The following is a 22,047-nucleotide window of genomic DNA, read 5'->3' as shown; positions in this document are numbered from 1 at the left end:
GCAGCCACTGTAAATCCGCATAATCTGCCTCTTCACCATTCTCCTTCAGCATATGAAACTGCTGTAAATCTGCATAGGCCTAGTCTGCCTATGGACCATCCTCTACCAGGTTATGAAACCGCAGTAAATCTGCGACATCTGCCTACGGACCATACCCCACCACCAATGTTCCCTCTAATATTTGAGGAGTCTGCGCACACTCACCAACTCACTGCGCAGACCCTTGGACAACAGTGCGTAACGACTAAAAAAAAAGGTCATCACTTCGGATTTTTTGTGCGCAGCTTAGATTTTCTGTGCGCAGATACCGTGTCAGCACTGCGCATTTGCGCACGTGCGCAGCTTACAGGGAACATTGCCCACCACACCAGTATATGAAACCCTTGTAAATCTATGCCTTTGGACCATACCCCACCAGCATATGAAACTGCTGTAAGTCTGCAAAATCTGCCTATGGAACATCATCTACCAGGATATTAAACCGTTATTCATTACTGAAGGAAGTCATCTGGGAAGCAAAAAGGTAAGGCATCATGTAGCCTTGAAGTTAGACATCAGGATTTCGAGAAATTCCGGATCGTCGACAAGATTCCTGATGATCTCAGATTGCTCGAGTATTATATAGTTGGCATTCGCAACTCGGATTTTCAGCTCATCCACGAATTAATTAATGAAACTTTATCGAAAGTTCTCCAGAAACATATTATTTTGGATTCTACTTCACTAGTCCTAGCGGAAACGAGGTAGCGGGAAGACTGACGGAAGAGCTCTCTTCATCTCTATCCCCGGAACTGTCACTGCTTTCAAAGAACGAAGTCCGGATCAACAGTGAACACCCAATAAGGTGAGGCTAAAAAAATATTGGACGTTCGGTAGCGGTGATGGTTATCGAGTTTTCATTCCGTCTCTTATCATTGTATCTCCTGCACGAAGTAATCCTTTGAAATAAAGTGTTATTTTTCTCTGCACTCTGGTCACTGTCGTCACGATGATCATCGTTTAGGATTGGTACTGTTGAATCTTTACTTTATTGTGTTTGTCGATATCCTATAATCGTATTGGACATTTTTCACACTATCGCCCATAATATGATTTTCGTCGCTGATTCTTCATTCCCAAATCTGCCAAATTGCTTGTTAATTTTTGTCTTACGATCGTCTCTACTAAACATCATACGATTTTTGAGCCTTCATTATCATTTGTCACTGTGCCGATAATTTATTTTTTTGGAATGAAATTTTTAAATGCATTATTGACCGTGGTTTAAAATACTAACAGCTGATCAGCATATATCTTTTTGTTTACTAAACAACAACAACAACAACAACATCCGCAGAAAAGTTATTTACATACTTCACAAATCAGACAGGTTCCAGTCATATATTTTGATAGCCGTTTGTATGGTATGGTCTAAACCAGTGGCGCCGAAACTTTTGTAGACACTAGGGATGGTGTGAACGTGAGGTTCACGTTCGCGTTCTGTGTGTGAACCTCGGAAATTTAGAGGTTCGCGTTCACAACAGAACCTTGGTAGGTTCTGCACTGTGAACCTTTTTCATATATTACAATTTTCACTTCATTACAACATCGTTGGTTCAAATTTATTGCATTTCAACTGCAGGCCACTCTATACATGGCGCTATAGGCATAAAAAAAATCAACACTAAACGAGCATGTACCTTGACAATCTTATAAGTTTTACTTGGTTTGTTGCAACAGTTTGCTCGAAATATCCAACTTTCCGTTTGTAAATATTTATTGACTCTCTGCTGCGAGCTTGACCCACAATCACAAAACATCACGATCGAAATATGCTACGTGGTCAGCGAATGATGCTTATTCAACTAATCAATCTAGCAGGCGTATGGGGTCAATCTTGACTTCATATGTTTACTGGATCATTAAAACCAAATCGGTGCGATTGAGGTGTTGGCTACTGCTGTATAACTTGTTAATGGGGTAATATCGGTGGCAAGTATAGAAACCCGTTTCACGCTCTGCTCAATATCAATGTAGCAATACTCAGACGTCGAATAGATTTTCCGACCTGTCATACGAAAAAGGTGACTCGAGTCTGACTTGAGTCAAGTCATGACTCGAGTCATCCCAAAACTGCTACAAGGCTATATCTGCATCTTCCTTGCCCGACGGCATATGCACATCATGTACTCACGGTACGCATATAAGCAGATCGTGTGTATGTATCATGAGTCGGTGTATATGCCGCAAAAACATCAAGGACAAAAATAAACTACGTCCCTTGCTTCCCTTATATTCCCTGGTAAGTCCTCGTCAAAATTGTTGGCAAAGCGACGGAAGATATTGATTTTATGAGATTATTATATCATTTGATTGCCCCAGTTGATACATTTGGCGACGTTTAAAACGTCGATATGTATTTCCGCATTATGACGCAATGTTGCCCGAGTCGTCGCTAGGTATCGCTAGGTATCGCTAGGTTGGAATTAGCCATATGACGTCCCGTGACGTCACGAGGTTCACGTTCGTGTTCACACAGAACCTTTCAAAAAGGTTCGCGTTCACACGAACCCGAACCTTTTAGAGGTTCACACCATCCCTAGTAGACACGCCCTCTTGATAGTGAAAAATGTTGCGCCCCGTCATCGTCATATCAATAAAACACTGAAAAGAGCAACCAAAATGTCTGTAATAGCAACGCATAGTTTGATAGCTCAGAAGGTTAAAACTTCTGAGCGTTAAGATACTTCTCAAATATGAAATTCGGAGTATGCATACGACTAGGGATGGTGTGAACGTGAGGTATATATCCGCGTTCTGTGTGTGCACCTCTGGGATTTGGCGGTACGCGTTCACAAACAAACCTTGGCAGGTTCTGCTCTGTGAACCGTTTTCACGTGATACAATTATTCACGTCCTTACAGCGCATTTGGTTGAAATCCTAGCAAGAAAAAGAATTCAGGACTACACGCCAATTTCACAAATTATTTGCTCGAAAGTTTGCCCGGGATATTTAGCTTGCAGTTTGTGAATATTCGCTAACTCTTTGCAGTGAGTTTTGCCTGCAATCACACAATAGCAAGAACGAATACTTTGTTGCGCCGATAGCAGACAATACATATAAACGTAAGATCTTGATATCTTGGTAGTGTGAAAGCTACCAAGATCTTACGTTAAAAGCAAGAACGAAACACACTGTAGGTAGGAAGTGAGAGAATTGTGCTTATAATCAACCAATCAGTGTTTTACATCAACAAATTTATATGAAGAATGCGTCGATATCTAATGTAACGAATCCATCAGGCATATACGGGTTCTATTTTGATTTGATATTCTTATTGTATCATAAAAGCCAAGTCCGTCCGATTGGCGTGTTGGCTACTGTATAACTTGCTTTTGAGACGATATCTGGCGCAAGTACAGAAACCGGTGTTTCAACACGTCTGTCCAGTCTAGCCGAGTCCTTGTCGAGATTGTTGGCAAAGCGATTTTGTGAAATTATTATGGCATTTGATTGATGCCGGTAATTCATTAGGCGACGTTTGAAAATCAACATGTACTTTAGCATTGCGGCATAATATACCCGAAGTCGTCGCCAGTTATCGTGTCCATTAACAAATAACCTTACAGAAATGTATGGTTGAATTATAGGAATTTGACATCACGTGACGTCATAGGTTAACGTTCGCGTTCATATGTAGTACCTTTCAAAAATGTTAGCGGTCACACGAACCATCCCTACATATAATCATGATCTGGAGTTCAACTTAAATCGCGCGAATGGCAAAATAATGTTAAGTTGAATAATTTGTCAAAAATGATCATGTGGATATATCACATAGACATTTCAACGATTTTGGTGTCTAATCACATCCATTGACCGACTTGAGCTTAACTCAAAGGTACTTCACCATAACCTAAATATAAAACCCATGGTACGGGCCGCACGCCCTTCAATTGGCACTACTTCACGCGACAGTCAGTATTTCTTGTTTTTGGGTCGCAGGTGTACGGTAAGAGAATAATTCATTGAGTTCTATTGGACTGCCATAAAATACAATTCCCAAAACTGCCATTCGACAAAATGTGTCCTAATTGAGCATTCCCGGAGTGGCTGCTTCGTCGATGTATAAGCCACATCGATTTAAATCCTTGTTTCTTAGATTCCGAATGCATATTATAGCCGACGCATGGCATTTCCTTATAAGGAAATATCTTCTTTCTCCATAGCGCTGTGCCTTTCTACGCATTCTGAACAGATGCTTGACAGACTGACATTAACAGGGTCAGCTAACAGCTATACTCGCATTCACCAGTTACTCTTAATTCGGAGACATCTTCTGATCGGTGAATAAGGTCCGGTATCAGTCCAACTCTAGCATCGGCGCATGGGTGGTAGGGGAGATGTGGTACCGATGGATCACTGGGTCCGAAAATACAGCGATAGTTTTCTATGATCATGTTGTCGTTACGCTATGTTAGTTTGATCAGCGATCCGTATTAAGGAGAACTTTCTCGAGCCACGTTTTGGACAGGATTAGGTAACGTCTTGTAGATTTATCGGCTGTTTTATGTTTTTGGGGGTCAAAAGTAAATTTAGTTACGGGGAGAATTTTTCATTTCATTGCAATATGATGAAGGGGCCAGCCACGACTTTTGTAGCAAATTAAAGGTCATATATAAGGTTCCATTTTAGCGAGAACTTCCAGTAACATTGGATCAATAAATGTGAAGAATTTTACTGAATTCAGAAATTTTTGTGTTAGGGTACCGATGATACAGCGCCCTAAAAACATCATGGTTATATAGACTTTTATAACATGAGCTACAGTTTCTATCATGGCAGAAAAGATGCTTAGATATCCTCATAGAAAACTGAATAATGTTTTTTGTCAGTACAGAGTCTATTCTTGAGTCTCTAGATCATGCCAACTTTCAAAAAATATAAAACTAAGAGAGCTTCATTTTCTGAAGAGGACTTGAATGACGCCTTACGAAAAGTATATGAGAAAGGCATGAGTTTGAGAAAAGCATCGGAGCATTTCAATATTCCATTCGCTACTTTGGCGAGGTACATGAGAAAAAAAAGAGAGGTCGGACAAGAAAAAGTGCAAAAGCTTTCTCACGTAACAACACAGGTATACAAATGTAGTTGATTCAGCATATTGATAATGAGGGTAGCAATAAATTTGTCGAAAGGTCATAAACAGTTATAAAAGGTTTTGATAATTAGTCCTGAGTATCAGCAAATTATCAAATCTGCAACTTCGTGAATTGGTTTAAGATTTCATTTGTTATTTGCAGGTCTTCACAAAAGATGAGGAGGTTGCATTAGAGCGTCACATTTTGCAGTTATCAAAAATGTTCTACGGCTTAGCAAAAGTTCAAGCACGAAAACTTGCTTATAAGTTCGCTACCATGAACAAAGATGTACCAAGAAACTGGCAAGACAATGAGGCTGCTGGGGAAGATTGGTTAAAAGGATTCCGTAAAAGAACTGGAACCCTTGCGCTTCGCAGTCCTGAGTCGACCAGTATCGGAAGATCTATTGGATTTAATCGTCCAGTTGTGTCTAAATATTTTGAGACTCTGAAGGAGGTTTTGCAACGCGGTACTCCAATCTGTGGACAGAATATATGGAATTTGGATGAAACCGGTATTTTAACAGTTGTCAAGCCGGCTAAAATATTGTCGCATAAAGGTACAAAGCAAATCGGTAGGATATCTTCGGCGGAAAGGGGAGTGACTGTCACTATGTGCTGCTGCATAAATGCAATTGGTAATTCTACTCCACCAGTCTACATATTTCCACGAAGACATTTCCAGGATCACATGTTGAGGGGTGCACCATCAGGCAGTTTGGGTTTGGCAAATCCTTCTGGCTGGATGACCTGCGATCTTTTTCCTGAGGCTCTTGCTCATTTCATAAGTTTCATGAACGTGAGTAAAAGCAACCCGGGGCTATTGCTAATGGATAACCATATTAGCCATCTTTCGATCCCTGCTATAGAAATGGCAAGAAAACATGGATTGAGGATTCTTACATTTCCGCCGCATTGCAGCCACAGATTACAGCCTCTTGATATAGGAGTGTATGGGCCATTTAAAAACTACTATTCATCAATTTGTGACTCCTGGATGACAACTAATCCCGTTAAGAGCCTGAAGATATATGATGTTGCTGAGCTCTCAGGACAAGCATTTGTAAAATCATTCACAATGGAAAACATTACTTCTTCCTTCAAGTCAAGTGGTATACACCCCTACAATCCATGCATCTTTAGTGATGACTCATTTCTGCCTGCAAGTGTTACAGACAGGCCCATTTCCACTGACTGTGACATAGAATCCGGGACGGGTATCGAGCCGATATCGATACGCCAAGAAAATGTCGGAGTAGCAAGTCCGTTGAATCTGAATTCACTGGTAAACTTGGATCATGGTGAATCAGACGAACCCTCATCTTCATTCAGCTTTGGCAGCCCAATCTCTGCATCAAGTCCAGCATGCTCCGATTTGAGTCAAATATCATCTGACATAAGTACAGTGCTACAGCATGTTTCACCCTATCCCAAGACTAATACTGTGAGGAGGCCTTCAAATAGGAAAAGGCGCAAATCTGCTATCATAACCGATACGCCAGAGAAAGAGATCTTAGAGAGAAGTCAAAATACCAAAGCTCAACCTAAACGTCGCAAATCTATGCTTCCTGTCTCATGTGACAAGCTGCGCACTAAGACACAGCCGGTCATAGCTCAGTCTAAACAAAGAAAATCAACACTTTCCGCCTTATGTGACAGGTCGAGCAGAAAAAAACTGCCAACCGTAACTCAGTCGAAACAAAGAAAATCAATGCTTCATGCCGAACCTGGCGAAACAAAAGGAAGCAAACAAGCAGTCGACGGGGACTTTGTTATTGTCAAAGTCTTTTCTGAAGTTAAAGGCAGGGATATATAGAACTCCGGGATGGCTGACTTCTTTTTGGCCTATACATAAGTAGGGCTATATACCAACCTGCAATCTACCTCGAAATCTTCACTTTCTTTCGCAAGTTAGCGATGTAGGTGTTTATACAATCGGATTCCTTGACCTTTCGCCGCCTTCCTGGTGAGCAAGCAAGACATTCTAGAAAACATGGGTCTTCCCATACCTCAACCTTTATGCTAAGCAAACTCAGACAACGTTGAACATCAGCAATTTCATTCAGTAAATCATGAATACAGAAAATACTTCAAATTAACCTAAATTTACCGACAGGTAATACATATAAAGGTGGATAACGAAGAAAATCAGTATTTTCTAAACGTTCAACACATTGTTTTCCAAACTTTTTCAGTGTGGGTGATAATTTTGAAAAGTATTTGGGAGAAGTAATATAAGTCAAACAGGAAAGAGTAACTATATGATGCTGAGACTTTTTGAATTGTAAAGGCTCTTTTGAATACTACAACACGCCCAATTTTCTCCACTTTTTCGTCGATAGACATTCCTGAGCTTTATCGTCATTGGCTGTGCAGTAGCAGTACATCCCGAATCAAGCTTCTGAAGGGTTCGATACTAATTCGCAAGTATTGGAAATTATGTGTAATGGTGATGCGTCCGGCTTCTCGATCGGTAGGTCGTGGGTTCGATTCCCGGCCGGATCAGACCAAAGACTCGAAAACTGGTATCCGCGGCTATCCTGCTAGGCGCTCAGCATCCACGGATAGCATGGAGGAGAAAAAACGGGGGTGCAGACTGGGTTACCTTACGGTCGTATAGCATCTCCGCTGTCAAAGCATCACGATGGTGCAGGCGAAAAAGAATATCATATCTCTCGCTCTCTCCAGAAGATTTTCGGACATGATAACTGATTCAATGGACTGAGTAGATATTAAAAGCGTCGCTGCTGAGACACAAGACCCAAATTTCCAGATTGAAGCCAATATTTGAAGATGGTAATGCAAGTATTGTATAGCAGCATATCCACTGATGATGTGCTGTACAGAATGGAACGTCGCATTTCGTTTCATGAATCTGCAACAAAAATTAACAATTTAGAGATACAAATCAATCATAAACCCAATCTTTACGAATAGCTTGATCTGGGGATTCAACCCAGTGGTGTTAAACCGCCAAATATGTTAGATTTTTATATCTCAATTCCAAATGCATGAAGCTGGATGCTTGTCCATTAGAGAATGAAACATCAAAGTTCAGATTGAATCGGGTTTTTCTGCATGGTGTCGTAATACAGAGCTCATAGTTTACTTTGGTCTTGACGTACGTCACAATGATGCAAGTGTACGGAACGAAATATCCTACACCTCTTTCAGCAACAGTTATATGTGAAAGCTATAAGACTATTAAAAAAAGTTCTTTAAATTTGGACGGTACAATTTAGCGATCTTTAGCAGTGGAATAGAGCTGTGCTAGAAAACTGATAAGCTGCTGGTATTTCTTTCAAAAGCAATCAAACAGTCAAACTGACGTTAGTGGCAGAACCCTTGCAGAAATTCATTAGCACCACCTATAATATCAAAAGGTATTAAATGTTGTTTCCAATATTTAGTTTTTAGTTGCATACATTTGTCCTATATGCAATTTAGGTTGCAAGGTACGTGCAAGATAAAAAAAAGTTGAGAAGTGACAACCACTGATTTAACCGCCATAATATTCCAGCTATTAATTATAATGTCGACAAAATGCACACTGCAAAGTTGACAAAATGGCAGAATGATCTTTACTATAGTATAGTATAGCAGTGCAATACAGGGGGTGGGAAACTGATGAGCTGCTGGTATTTCTTTCAAAAGCAATCAAACAGTCAAGCTGAAGTTGGTGGCAGAACCCTTGCAGAAACTTTATCAGCACCACATAAAATATCAAAAGGTATTCAATGTTGTTTCCAATATTTAGTTTTTAGTTCCATACATTTGTCCTATATGCAATTTAGGTTGCAAGGTGTGCAAGAACAAAAAGGTTGAGAAGTGACAACCGCTGATTTAACTGCCATAATATTCCAACTATAGAGTACAATGTCGACAAAATGCACAGTTGATAAAATGGCAGGATGATCTTTTCTATAGCGTAGTACCTCAAGCCATAAGCAGTTGATTCGCTCAACACACACACACACACGACAATATATTTAAATGGATTTCAATCCTTGATTTGATATAGCTCACCAGAATCAGACGAACTTACCCATGCATGCTGAGCAGAGGTCCTGGCTGTGTCGCAAGGATTTGACGAAACCTTTTTAACTGTGATGCAGTTTCAAGAGTTCAATCTTCCTTTGCCACATAGGCCTATACAGCATTTCCCCATTGCCACATCCTGACGATAGAGTTAACTTATCCATCATGAGAGAGTGGTCAACATCAAGTCGATTGATGTGATGAATAGTCCTGTCTCTGTCTTGTATCTTCAAAAGTTTCAGTGGCCAGCAAATGACTTGGCTATATTTTACAGTTCCCTGCAACGGAGGTATCTTTCCAGTATAGTGGCATTTGATTGCCAGTCATTAACAAACATATTCATGCATCACTAGTAGCCTATCGGTATCTGTAAAGACAGATTGAATTTAAATGGTGCCTGGACTGTTATACAATTATGAAAACTTCTGACTACCGTGTATTGTATTGTACCACTTAACCACTACCATACTCCAAGGGTTTGTATTTTGCGTAAAAGTCTAAAATTCATCCTGACTGTTTGACTGAAATGCAACTTGCATACTGGTACTTAGAGGCTGCAGTTCTTGGTCATTTCACCCTATTAAACTATATAACTGTCTTCTAGGAAACCACGGGTAGGTATAGAATCATTAGGCTCGTTCGATACTCCTTTCCTTTCCTTTGTTCTCCATCATGTTCTACAATTAGGAACGTAGCATGGATGAACTATAATTATCAAGTAACCTATTACATAAAATCCTGACAGACGAAGGCACTCTAAACTGGCGGCAGTTACTGTACTGTACACTGTGCAGCCTAGGACTTGGGCTTATTATGCAATTCTATAGCATCAGATCAGATCAGTCATTAAAAGCACAACGTAATCAATACTAAAATCATCCTGAAATGTAATTCTAAACATTCTGCTACATCCTGATATGCACTTACGCTTATCACTGTAGCAAAACATACTCGATACGCGGAGATATTCCGAATACCAGCGATATATCGTACAGGCATACCGATACCGGTAGTGCCGATAATAACCTGCAGCTGAAGCTACATAACCAATACTGCTAAAATGATCAACTACCTGAACATCACATGAGTCCTCTAGCTTTATAAACGTTTATATATTGATATCATCTACCACCAATCACAAACTAGAAAGGCAATTCCGTTTCTCCAAGTCATGCACAGACAAAGAGCTGTCAGCAATCCTATCTGCAGTGAGTGCGCGAAAATGACCCTACTTGTGTATGACCGCGATGACGCAATCGACGGAGTCAGCCATCCCGGAGTTCTATATATCCCTGGTTAAAGGCCACAAAAATTTTCTTGGAAAAATCACAGGGGGCCCAGATGCTGATGGGGATTTTGAAGTCAGCTTCATGAGGCGATCTCGTACTATCAAGGATGCGTTCCTGTTCCCAGATGAACCCGATGAGGCATCCATATCTGAGATGGATGTAATTTCGGTCCTGCCATCTCCAACCCTATTTGATAAAAGCAAACGGTTATGCAATGTTTACAAATTTAGTATAAATCTTGCTCGCTATGGAATATAGCGCGGCAGAGCTGGAAAGAGGAAGGAGCACTCTTGCTTCCAAACAAACTTTGAATTCAGAACTTGTTGGCCTTGTTAGCCAACATCATTTCGTTGTTGAAGTTCTATTTTCATTCTGGTATAGCGTTCCTAAGCATACTGTAAGCTTCTCATGAAGCCTTGTTTATTCATTCATTCTTTTGTCGAACAAAAGAAATCGACATGCAGTTCTTTCCATTTAAAAAAAAGTTCGACAGCATAATACTATGCTAAATTATACCCGAGAAAGGGTATTGTCAAATACAATGAAGACGCTAGAAAATGTAAGCGAATGCAGTGCTTTGTAGGCCTAAACGTTTTATATTGTGCGAACAGAAATATGAAAGAAAAATTTTGCTCCATCGGTCCCATGTATGTGAGTCGAGGGTCCCACCGGGGTGTGACCGGATGCACATTTGAGTAGCCAACTTTGAACGCTTCTTAATATTCATTGATATAGCAGGGATCCTCGCGGTATGGTGGATTAAGTAGCACTAGGGCCCAAGTGTTGGAAAAACAAAAGATCGTAAGTCCAGTGGAAAACTGCTTGGATGTAGAGCACCAAGTCTGTTTTTCGATCCATCGGTACCACATCTCCCCTACGTCGCGATATTAATATTTATAATCATAATCTAAGTTTCAGCACAAATTGAACTCATACTGATATCAAAAACATAATTCCTCTCAGGCGACTTTGCACCCCCTCATACCTTCACGCAGGTTCCCGGGAACACCGGCAAAGAACCGCTGCTCCAGTCGGGTATGAAAGGTGGTGGAATCATTGGCTATTTATCTGTAATCCTGTTGTTATTTTGAAGTCTCATGATATTGGATGATATGACTTCAAACGGGAATAATATATATAAGAAACGAAATGTGGGACATCTATCAAAAAGGGACAAATGCCAAACAGCAGATAGAATAGATTTTAATTACTATAGTCACCTTGAGAAGTATCACGATAGCAAGATAGTAATGGGAGCCAAGCCTGACCCTGCGTCTCAGTAGAGACCTACGTCGATCTGAAATCGCATGTCTTTTGAAAAGTGTAAGTTTTTTGACCCGTGAGTTTAATCAGTATGGCCGACGATGTGAAGTAATTAGGCTTCTAAAGGTACAAAACTTCCATAACGTAAAATACGGTCATATTGCAAAATTTATTCCAATCAAATCTTTGACTGACTCTCATCAGAAACAAACTTCAATAATTGCTGTTGATCAGATTCGAAATACAGAAAGAATTTTGTCGTTGTGACAAATAAATAAATGACAAGTATAAAAACTATCGAACGGCATATAAACATTGTATGCATATTTAAAGGGCACAGTTACGGTATAACAGAAACAAATTCAGCTATAAAATAATCGAATTTCAACGCAGCACAAACGGAATATTCTCAGAGTTTCCGAGGTTCGCTCCTGCTAAGAGTAAGTTAGAGCTTATTTTGTTGAGATATTGAGGTAATTATCGGAGACTATATAATTATCGAATGCCACATTTGATAATATATTACAGTAGGGGCTCGTCTCATAGGCCAAATGGAGTATTACACCCCTATAATTCTAATATGAAGAGACTCTTTGGGGTACAGAACTTTAATATACATTTTAATATATTTCTGCAATGAATATATTATTAAAATGTATATTAAAGTTCTGTACCCCAAAATATTTTAAAACCCGAAGCTTTTCGAGCTGACACTCTTCAAGGGCAATCGTCAGCAAATGGAGAATTTCAAAAACATGTATCTAGCTAAATTGCATATAACCAATTATGACGTCATAGAAACAAACAACATGAAATACAGGCAAACCGCCAGCGCAGCTAGTGGCCAATATTCAGATTGACTAAATATTCCTTTTGCTGACACAAGCGCGGTCGGGGGATTTTATTATAAGTGGATTCCAGTGCAGACAGATGCTGGAAATTAGTGCGGCCTCAACCTAATATATAGAATTTTTCTTAGCGATAGTTTTTTAGCACAAGTTACATTCTCAGTCAAATGCTTTGTTTCTATGACGTCATAATTGGCTGGATGCTATGTAGCTAGATGCATGTTTTTGAAATTCTCCATTTGCTGACGATTGCCCTTGAAGAGTGTCAGCTCGAAAAGATTCGGGTTTTAATATATTTCTGCAATGAATATATTATTAAAATGTAAATGCCAATATGCTATGACAATATTAACAATATAATGTATTCTTTATTGACGCTAAGCAATGTTGAAATAGCACAATTGTGGTATTTTCCGTGTTTTCGCTTGTAGATGCAAGGCAGACATTTCTTTTCACATCGATAGCTTCCGAAAATATAAATGATACGTCTGCATGTTATAAATGTGAGTTTCCAATGCAGACAAAAGCACCTAAGATGTCGGATATCATCAGGAATGTCTTCAACGAGCAATAATTTCTCAAAATGCAGATAGCTGATAATGGGGTTTTATGATGCCTTCTGCGATGTGTTTGTTCTCCAGGCGTTTTTCTTCAGTAACGTAGCCTTGAGTTGATATGCTGGCGGATGACAGTTGATAGGAAACTTCTGGAAATTCACCGTAGCTGAAAATAATCATTGGTACTTTGAGTTCATGCTGGACATTTGTATGATACGGCGAACTTCGATATGATCATATGACCACACTATTCAGATCAGTTTTCCCAATCTTTGACTTTTGACCCCCCTTGAAAATGTTGAGAAATCAAACACCCCTATTGCTTTCAGTTTCTTGAAAAATGAAGAACATTTATTTCAATTAAGATACTGGTTTATACAGTAACCAACCAGTAGTAATAATAGAAAATAAACGCACAATAAACAAGATAGTACATTATTTAGTTATGACAAATACAATTATTGTGATGGTTGCTGTTATTTCTGTTCTAACGAAGTCTTATTCGCTGGTTTGGTCGGGGAAAGAGCGAGGGAGCCATTTTCCACAGCTTGGGAACCCCTGATTTACGTGTGTCAATAGCCATGCAGATTCAATCAGTTGAGGTGTCATCCCCATTCCATTACCATTGTAGATTAGTGTGAGCTCATAGCTCATACCAGATGAGGAAGGTTTATGTTCAAACGCGTTCTTATTTACCATATCAACATTGAAAAGTTGACAACCAGACCAATGTTCTCTCTAAGCTGCGCACGTGCGCAAATGCGCAGTGTCGAAGCGGTCTCTGCGCAGAGAAAATCTAAGTTGCGCACAAAAAATCCGAAGTGATGTTTTATTTTCAAGTCGTTGAGCACTGTTGTCCATGGGACCACGCAGGCGCGCAAACTCGTGAAAAATTAGAAGGAACATTGCCAGAGGCAAATAGTGTTATCGCTGAAGTCTTACACCGAGGAACAAGTGCGGCCCGCAAAGGTAAATATTGCGCTCCGCGAAGAAATGAGACTTTGCAATCACGAGCGCCTATCGAAAAATCTTTTCTTTTAGTATGGTCTCGTACGCGTGAGCGATACTGATATCATTTCAATAGCGCATTATTTTCTGGGAATGGCGAACTAACATGGTTTAACAAAGTTATAAATAACAACGGGCTCTCGAAGTTAATCTGCGAGAAACTTGCGCATAGTCTTCTCCGCGTGTCATGAACATTGCGTAAGATTTCCTCAGGACCGTAACCGCCGCACCAAAACCCTCAATTAGGGGGCCGAGATCGAAGGGATCCCAAAATTATTTTGTGAATTAACATAAATCATGGTGTATTTTTTGGGAATTTTTCAAAATATTTTTCGCGCCGCGCGCGAATTAATTTTGTCAAATATCCTAATTATTGGGCACCCTTCCCTTCCCACAACAACAAATACGCGTGATTTCGAGAAATGGGCACTTGGGCGTCGGTCATTAGGCCTACCTTGCCACGACGCACCAAGACATATGAAGTTATAGGCTATGTGACATGTGACTCCGAGAAGTGCGCCAAAACGATCAGCATAGCGAGAAAACCTTGGCCGAAAAGGACTGCCCTATATGCTGACCGAAAACTTCGATACATATACATATAAGTTTAATTGTCCATAGGCGCGTAAATGGCTGGCGCTGAATGTTCATGTGCTGGCGATCCGAGTCCCACAACAAGACAAATGCCATATCGAGGGAACATTATTTGCCAGTAGAGAAATACCAATTTTAAATCGTGTTCGTGTTTTAATTTAGTACGTTTGAGCGATTTCAATTTCATTTGACCTAGCCGATAGGACGTCACGAAATAACATCATGTAACGAAGTCATTATACCAGCGGGTGCGCGCGAAGATGTTTAATTAATATTTAGAGGACCTACCTTTTTTAACACAGCTCACTCGATCAGCTTTACCGGTAAATCTGATTATGTGAGCAGAGAGAGGATAAAATGGATATCAATAGATATATGCATTTATGCAATTCCCGATCATATTGACTGATTCAATCATGAATCATATAAAATTTTCGCGCTTCGCGCGTTCAGGCGAGGCAATCACCCAACCGGCCCCCGATGTAGATGATAAGTATCGGCCAAAGGTGGAAAGGCCGATAGGCTTATGTGGGGGGCTGGTTGCGCACTATTGTCCAAGTGCCTGCACAGTGAGTTAACGTGTTTGCGCAGACTCGTGAAAAATTAGAGGGAACATTGAACCAGACCTACAAAACTACGCGATTAGGTATCATTTTATGCCTGTTGTACGTGGCCAAGGGCAGTGGTTTTTAATAATCGTGTAATTGCACACGCTTGAATTAAAAGCATTCATCTCACCGTATTCGTTGCCAGGTGTTGGGCGAAACGTCAAAGTTTTGTTCGGCTCTGTTCACCTGGCACGTAGACTTAGGTAGCACATTCGGCACCAAACAACGACGAAAACCAATAAGATAAGTCCCATTACCAGTCCCACTACAATCCAGCCGACGCTGAAATGTAGCCGATGTCAAATATTGTACCGACAAAAAGTGTAATCCAGTGTCAACAACCATTTCGCGATTAAGTCTCTCTCTCTCTCTCTCTCTCTCTCTCTCTATTGCTAACACACACACACACACACACACACACACACACATACAAACACTAAGAAACACGCACCCAGACCTACCCACATACACACGAACAGCAGACAAACAGCGGGATCTTCAAAATGCTCAACTAGAACTAGCGCAACAACGTCTCACTTTTCAAAACTCGCAAATAGAACTTGAAGTAGAATTAGAACTAAACTACATAGCTAACCCCTTAGTTAACTATAATCCAACTAACTAACTATATTCAATTCCGAAGCAACATATTAATAGTTCATTTATCGGAATCGGATAGGCCACATGGCCTTCAGTACGACATAAAAGTGCGCGGAGTTACGACTCAAAAATCGAACCTAGGGTTTCGCTACTGATAGGAGTGTCGACTCTGAGCTAGCAACAACATCACGCAACAGAACACCAGTGTCACGATTCACGCCAAACTGCGACGCGTGTTTTTCTAGTTGTTCGGCAACTAACCTTTTTTCGAATGCGCAACTACAACTTGAACTAGAACTATACTCAAAACCAAGTAGTTAGTTAACCGTCAACTAACCAGACGAGTAGTTTGTATGAGTGTCTCAGGCACATACGCAGAGAAACACGGAAATACACATACACACAGAAAAGCTAGATATAGTAACGCAATAAAAAGGGTATGGGAAAGATTGTGTGTCCATACTCTATTTCAGACCCTGTCCCGCCAGTGGACGAATCTCCACCTCCAGCAGCTGCACCTCGATATCCGAAGCCTCCTCGGCCACCTCCTCGGGAGCTTCCTCCTCGGGAGCCTCCTCCCCGGCCTCCTTTTCCAGAGACATCTGAATTGTATAGATACAACACATTAGGAATTGTGCGAACTTTCATGCTCGGAATGGTAACTTTGGTAATTCAGAGGTTCGTGTCCGCAAAAGAACATGCATACAATCTACACCCGGAAGGTTTGCTGTATTCTTTGAACTACAACAAACTCCTATTCCTATAATTGGCTGCATTGAGGTGATAGCAATGAATGGGTTTTAACAGACAACTCAGATGAACATGAGGTCGTCTAAAATTCGAGTTATTTTCGAGAATTCTGCTCAAATATCACACAATTTGAGTTTGTAATAATGAATTAGCTCGTTTCCGTGACATCCGCGTGTTATCCAGGATAGAGCCGAGAAGATAGCGCACTGGTGGACCGTCCGGGTTCTTGGTCGGTAGGTCGTGGTTCCGATCCCCGAACGGGTCTGATCAACGACCTGCTAATTAGTAAGACTGGTATCCATGGATTACTACTTGGCGTCGGGATGGCATGGAAAGGTGCTGCAATACTTGAAAAGCCGTACAGGTCATACACTCATGGTATGTATACGAGGAATGCATAGCTCGTGTGTATGAATATCACGAGTCGGTGTCCTACGCCGCGAAAACATCAGTGACAAAAATGCAACGTTCTTGTCTTGGTTCTAGGATACGATCTCATCTTACTGCGCAGTAGCAGAGTAAACTACGCCTGATATAACCGCATCATATACTTTGATGAAGTGATGCTAAATTCTTTTAGGCTCCGATGATTCTTTGAGAAACGCAACAATACTACAGCTGTGAATTAGACGGAATATTTGTGAAAGGTCACTTTAAAATCGAGTTAACCAAACCTGAATGTTTTCCAGAGGTGATTGTTATCATAAAATGCCATTGAAGTATGAATGCGATAACCTTACCTGACACGTAGCTTGCGATGAGGAAGAGCATCAGTGTTACCGCTATCGTGCTTGATTTAATTCGTAGATTTCCCATGTTTCACGGATGAGCTATATGAACAGTACTATTCTGCAATGGGTAATTGATTTATTTGACTATTCGTACCTCGGAAATGCATGATTTAAACTTCCAGAAAAAAGAGATGATATATGAGATGGGACACTCACAACGTTTCCAACTGTCGTCTGAATAAGTTTTACTCGACCTATGACAATATATCGCATTACTCCAACTCAATCGTGACCCAGTATAAGAAGTATTACACTCAAGTTTCTGAGAGTTTGTCGTGTAAAATAGCATGTTCTATCAACTGCAACTCGGTGTAAGCATCGCATTTTCAGCGTGACATGATTATATACCTTATATACCGTCCATGCGTCGAGAAAAGCGTTGTATGCAAGGGGAATTCTCGAACACGGAATCGTGACGCATTCGTAATAGATTATATTCGATGCGCAATAAGACTGCCTGCGGCGATGTTTCAGCTGAGATTTCAAATCAATCATATATCAAATCCTGGCCATGCAGTTGAATTTACTCGTAAAAGTTCGCAATCATAATGTGCACTTCTATTATTTTCATCCTTACAAAACACACAAATGTACATTAAGATATACAAGTGAAAATGCGATATAATAAATGTATAGGAGGACGTCGAAACGACTAATTATCGTCTCTCATTACAACATCCGCTTCGTACTCAAATGCCAGTTGTAACAATATTCATTCGATCTTGATCATACACTTCCCAACACTTTTCATTAGTTTTTCAATCGGGTCTCTCTATTGTGAATCCGCCGTAAACCGACATAGGGAGGAAGGGGTCCTGATAAAATTCTGGAAATTCGAAACGTATTGCTGACATTCGACCGGAGCCTCTAGCTTTACCGACCACGCAAACATAATTATTGGTTCCTGGATTATTTTTTATAAAAACACGAGTCAGCAGTATAGTAGGACTTGGCACAATCATTCGAGTCGAGTATAGCGAAAGCACAGAAATTACAATTACGATACTATCGTCTCACTGCGAAAGTCTTGAAATATCGATTGGTCATATCAAAGCATCCGTACATGTACTAAAAAGTTTCGCACGCTTGGAGAAACGACGGTTCTTTGAAGCAATGACTCCGAGCCATAACATTATTTATGTTGTTTGTGGTATTCACAGTGTTTTTCGATTGTAACAGTCATTTACAGAATGATGATATTCATATTTTTAATTCCGAAGCCAACATGTATAGCTCAGTCCCACTTCTATAGGCTATGTAAGACACTATTTGCGTCCGTCAGATGGCTAAGAGGAATTATGGAGTCGACATTGATCAGACATTTGTTTTGAATCTGTGGCTAGATAGCGTACTGGATCATACCACGAGGTTACCTCGCCATTTCCATAACATTGTCTCAAAGCGCTAATACATTGGTGTGGTCGAAGAAAGACCACATAGTCTTCAATGTGTTTCTACCTTGCATCATTATTGTGGTCGCATAAGATGCGCCATGTGCATATTTCTATTGGTTCTGCTGAAACTCCGCTATCTCGGAAGAGCAATATACCAGTAGCTTTTAACCTCCGTGCTACCTCACCCGTGGAGCGATTCCGATTTTGGAGAGGCGGCAATATTCAGTGGCGATGCTATAGATAGATCCCCAAAACCACCCCTGACCTGGGCACTCTTAGTAGTGACACTTTTGAGCTAGAAATGGCTACAAGAACATCACACAATATAACAGCGGTATCACGATTTACGCCAAATTACGACACGTGTTTCCTATCTTTCCAATAACCAATTGCAACTGCGTAATTACAACTATTATCATTATTATTAATTGTGAAAGTAAGTCATTGTGGCGCTTATCACCTCGTGAGCCACGGCAAAAATATCGTAATACAAGTCGCAAATCATTAACCTATAAATTGCTTACACATTGCTCACCAGGACGAACTCAACGAGAGGTAAAAGAAGTTTTGGCCGCAAGAGAAGGATATCCGTGGTGAACTCTACTTTCAAGTTCAAGCAAAAATTATTCAAATATGCTCAGTGCCAATCGTATTTCGGGCATGCGAGAAGGAAGTGATCCACATTCTCGGGTACGAGGCAAATGTCACGCAAAGGCTTGTCGATGCATCCTATTTTAAATGAATGCCGTTTTAGGCGGCAATGGCGGGATCGGAGACGGAATATTATCGTTTCATACAAACGCCATCTGTGCATTGAGAGAAGCGTCGCTTGTACCGTTTGGTGTAAACATTTGTAGTGGTTTCATGTCTCTGTGGAACGGCACTCAGTCTGCCACAGTCCGGAAGTACTAGAAATACTCAGTTTTCAAATCGCAAACTAGAACTAGATTGATTGCTTGATTTGAATCCGCAGTCATATGACAGTACTGTACAATGTACACTGTACATTCATGTACTACGAATACGTCATATCCTTAAAACCGTCGACCATTTTCTCGTAAGCAGTTCAAGAAATGATTTTCAGCGTTCCTTTCTCATCGAATTGCGTCATAATCGTAACATTCGCAACTGATAACTACTTAGTTGTTCGCATTTGCATTTTTACATGCTTGAAAACTGTTAGATTGCATTTGATGAACATTAGGCGGCGAAAATTTCTGGCCCCAGTAAATTTGGCCAAGATTGGAGGTAAAATTGCGATAACATCTCAACAACTGCGTAATCAAGTTTTATGAAACCTTGGTTGGAAACTTTTTTAGACACGCCCCCTTTTATGACAGAGAAATATTTCGTGCCGCCCTTATCGTCATATCTCACAATGAAACTATAATGTTAGCAATCCTTACAGATAGTTTGATGTCATGGAAGGTTATGACTGTTGATGAGAGAATTCTCCGATACGAAATTCGCACTATAAACACTACGAAATGGAGGTGAATCGCGCGAAGCGCGGAAAAAAATTCGGTTTACCGGAGCTTCGCGCTCCCCTTCAGATGCTTTCGCAACAACCAAGGGGGGACACATCCCCCAGTTTGAGAACCACTGTTTTAGCCTATATTGTAGTTCACAAAGATTTCTGCTGCTACTGAAGTATGGGAAACAGTTTAGCATGGCTGAATTATCTAGTTATAACGCGGCAGGCATACCGATGCAAATAGACTAATTATGACAGGTGGCGACCGTGTACTAAGGCCTCAAGACTTTGCGGCCCCTCGTCATCCTGGTTCATACCGGATTTTAACTGTTGTGACGAATAAATGATTGACTGATCAAATATTTTATGTTGTGATTGTCAGGTTTCCATAATAATGTAATTGAAATGTAATTGAGCAACAAATTACAATAACATTTACAATTACACAAAATAGAAATGCTTCAATTACAATTACATGAAGATAAATGTAATTATTACATTCAGCTCAATTACAAATTATAATAGGTCCAACTCTGCTGGCCACCGATAATAACATGGATAAAGAGATTTAACAACGCCCAGCATGTACCCAACTATACGTCACGGGGGTCACAGAATGCCAATGGTTGCCATCAGGGCTGTGGATTCGGTGAATTTTGCCACCGACTCCACACATTTTCAACGGACCGACTCCGACTCCGACTCCAGAGTATTTAAACGTACCGACCCTGACTCCAACCTGGATTCCAACAGTATTACCAATTTACCAATTTACCTAAAAAATCATATACCACTGTGACGGTTAAATGAGTATCATATAACCATTAAATATATGTAAACGTATGATTAACGATAGCATGCTAAATGGTTTCATTGTGGCAAAGCTCGAATTCTTCACTATGCATGAAAGATTGCCTTATAAATAGTCTTCCTTTTTCATATTTTATCAGTTTTCATAACATGGACTCTCTAATAACCTAATATGTATGAATCATTCAAACACGACACATATCCCATCCTGCATAATGAAAATTTAGATAAAGGAATCGAAGTGTAGCTCTTGTGTATGAGTCGGCAACTAATACAGAAATGTATTTTACTAATTTTTGCATCACTCACAGCACTGATCACAAGCACAGACACTCTCACTACCAATAGACATTGGTCAATGGTCATGAACGAAATTTCAGAAGTAGTCAAATAGCATATGCCTTGTCTACATGCACTCAGTCAAGTATTCAAGGACTAGAACTTGCAGTCTTTCGTAATCATTTGTTCGACCCAAGCATCTAGGCTACATTTACAAATATCTCTAATTTTGTCAAGTGGGAAGGAGTGTTTAGTTGGTTATATTTACATCAATTTTAGAACCAGACGATATGTTTGCTCCGTCACAATGTCACGGTATAATTTCAAGAATTGCATCAATTCGTGACTGCATTGCGAAGATGCATATTGCTTCTTTCTTCCTCTATGCAACTGAATTGTAATTCCCAAATAATTCCCAATTTTATCCATGTCAGGTGGGGCCAGCGTTTTCGACCAAAGGACCACATGAGATTTACGAACCATTGCGCGGACAACTTGAATGTTGATAACCTCTTTTTTAGTCGTCCGATAGGAACGAATCGAATTAGGTGAAATTGGACACAATACTTATATGACTACGCTTTAAAATTGATAATAATTATGTCATGAAAACTCCGTGTGCAA

The 22,047-nt window shown here is 40.3% G+C and overlaps 1 protein-coding gene across 3 annotated transcripts; it reads right to left on the bottom strand.

Moving 5' to 3' along the window:
- Positions 1-12,837: 12,837 nt before the first annotated feature.
- Positions 12,838-17,793, bottom strand: LOC145440718 (uncharacterized). 3 transcript variants are annotated; one of them, XM_080318451.1, is made up of 4 exons: positions 17,416-17,793; positions 16,389-16,527; positions 15,456-15,607; positions 12,838-13,264 (listed from the first exon to the last, which is right to left on the bottom strand). In XM_080318451.1, the coding sequence occupies exons 1-3, from the start codon at positions 17,489-17,491 to the stop codon at positions 15,508-15,510; spliced, it is 315 nt and encodes a 104-aa protein (XP_080174577.1). In that variant the 5' UTR covers positions 17,492-17,793; the 3' UTR covers positions 12,838-13,264; positions 15,456-15,507. The 3 variants fall into 3 exon arrangements, with proteins under 3 accessions (XP_080174577.1, XP_080174575.1, XP_080174576.1); XM_080318449.1 differs by having other exon boundaries at positions 12,838-13,281; positions 17,416-17,791; XM_080318450.1 differs by lacking the exon at positions 12,838-13,264 and adding an exon at positions 13,288-13,851 and having other exon boundaries at positions 15,353-15,607.
- Between the last annotated feature and the right edge of the window lie 4,254 nt (positions 17,794-22,047).

The sequence above is a fragment of the Botryllus schlosseri genome, chromosome 6 (assembly GCF_051294905.1).
Source record: "Botryllus schlosseri isolate E-star chromosome 6, Bs_hap1, whole genome shotgun sequence".
NCBI lineage: Eukaryota > Metazoa > Chordata > Ascidiacea > Stolidobranchia > Styelidae > Botryllus > Botryllus schlosseri.
The sequence above is the reverse complement of the archived record's forward strand: the minus strand, read 5'-3'. Positions and strand labels throughout refer to the sequence as shown.

Bases quoted from the DNA above. Each gene is read 5' to 3' on its own strand.
- LOC145440718 (XM_080318451.1), bottom strand. From the start codon at position 17,491: ATGGGAAATCTACGAATTAAATCAAGCACGATAGCGGTAACACTGATG. The intron at 16,528-17,415 runs GTAAGGTTATCG...TATACAATTCAG, and splicing joins CATCGCAAGCTACGTGTCAG to ATGTCTCTGGAAAAGGAGGC. The intron at 15,608-16,388 runs GTATGGACACAC...GCTACATTTCAG, and splicing joins GGGACAGGGTCTGAAATAGA to CGTCGGCTGGATTGTAGTGG.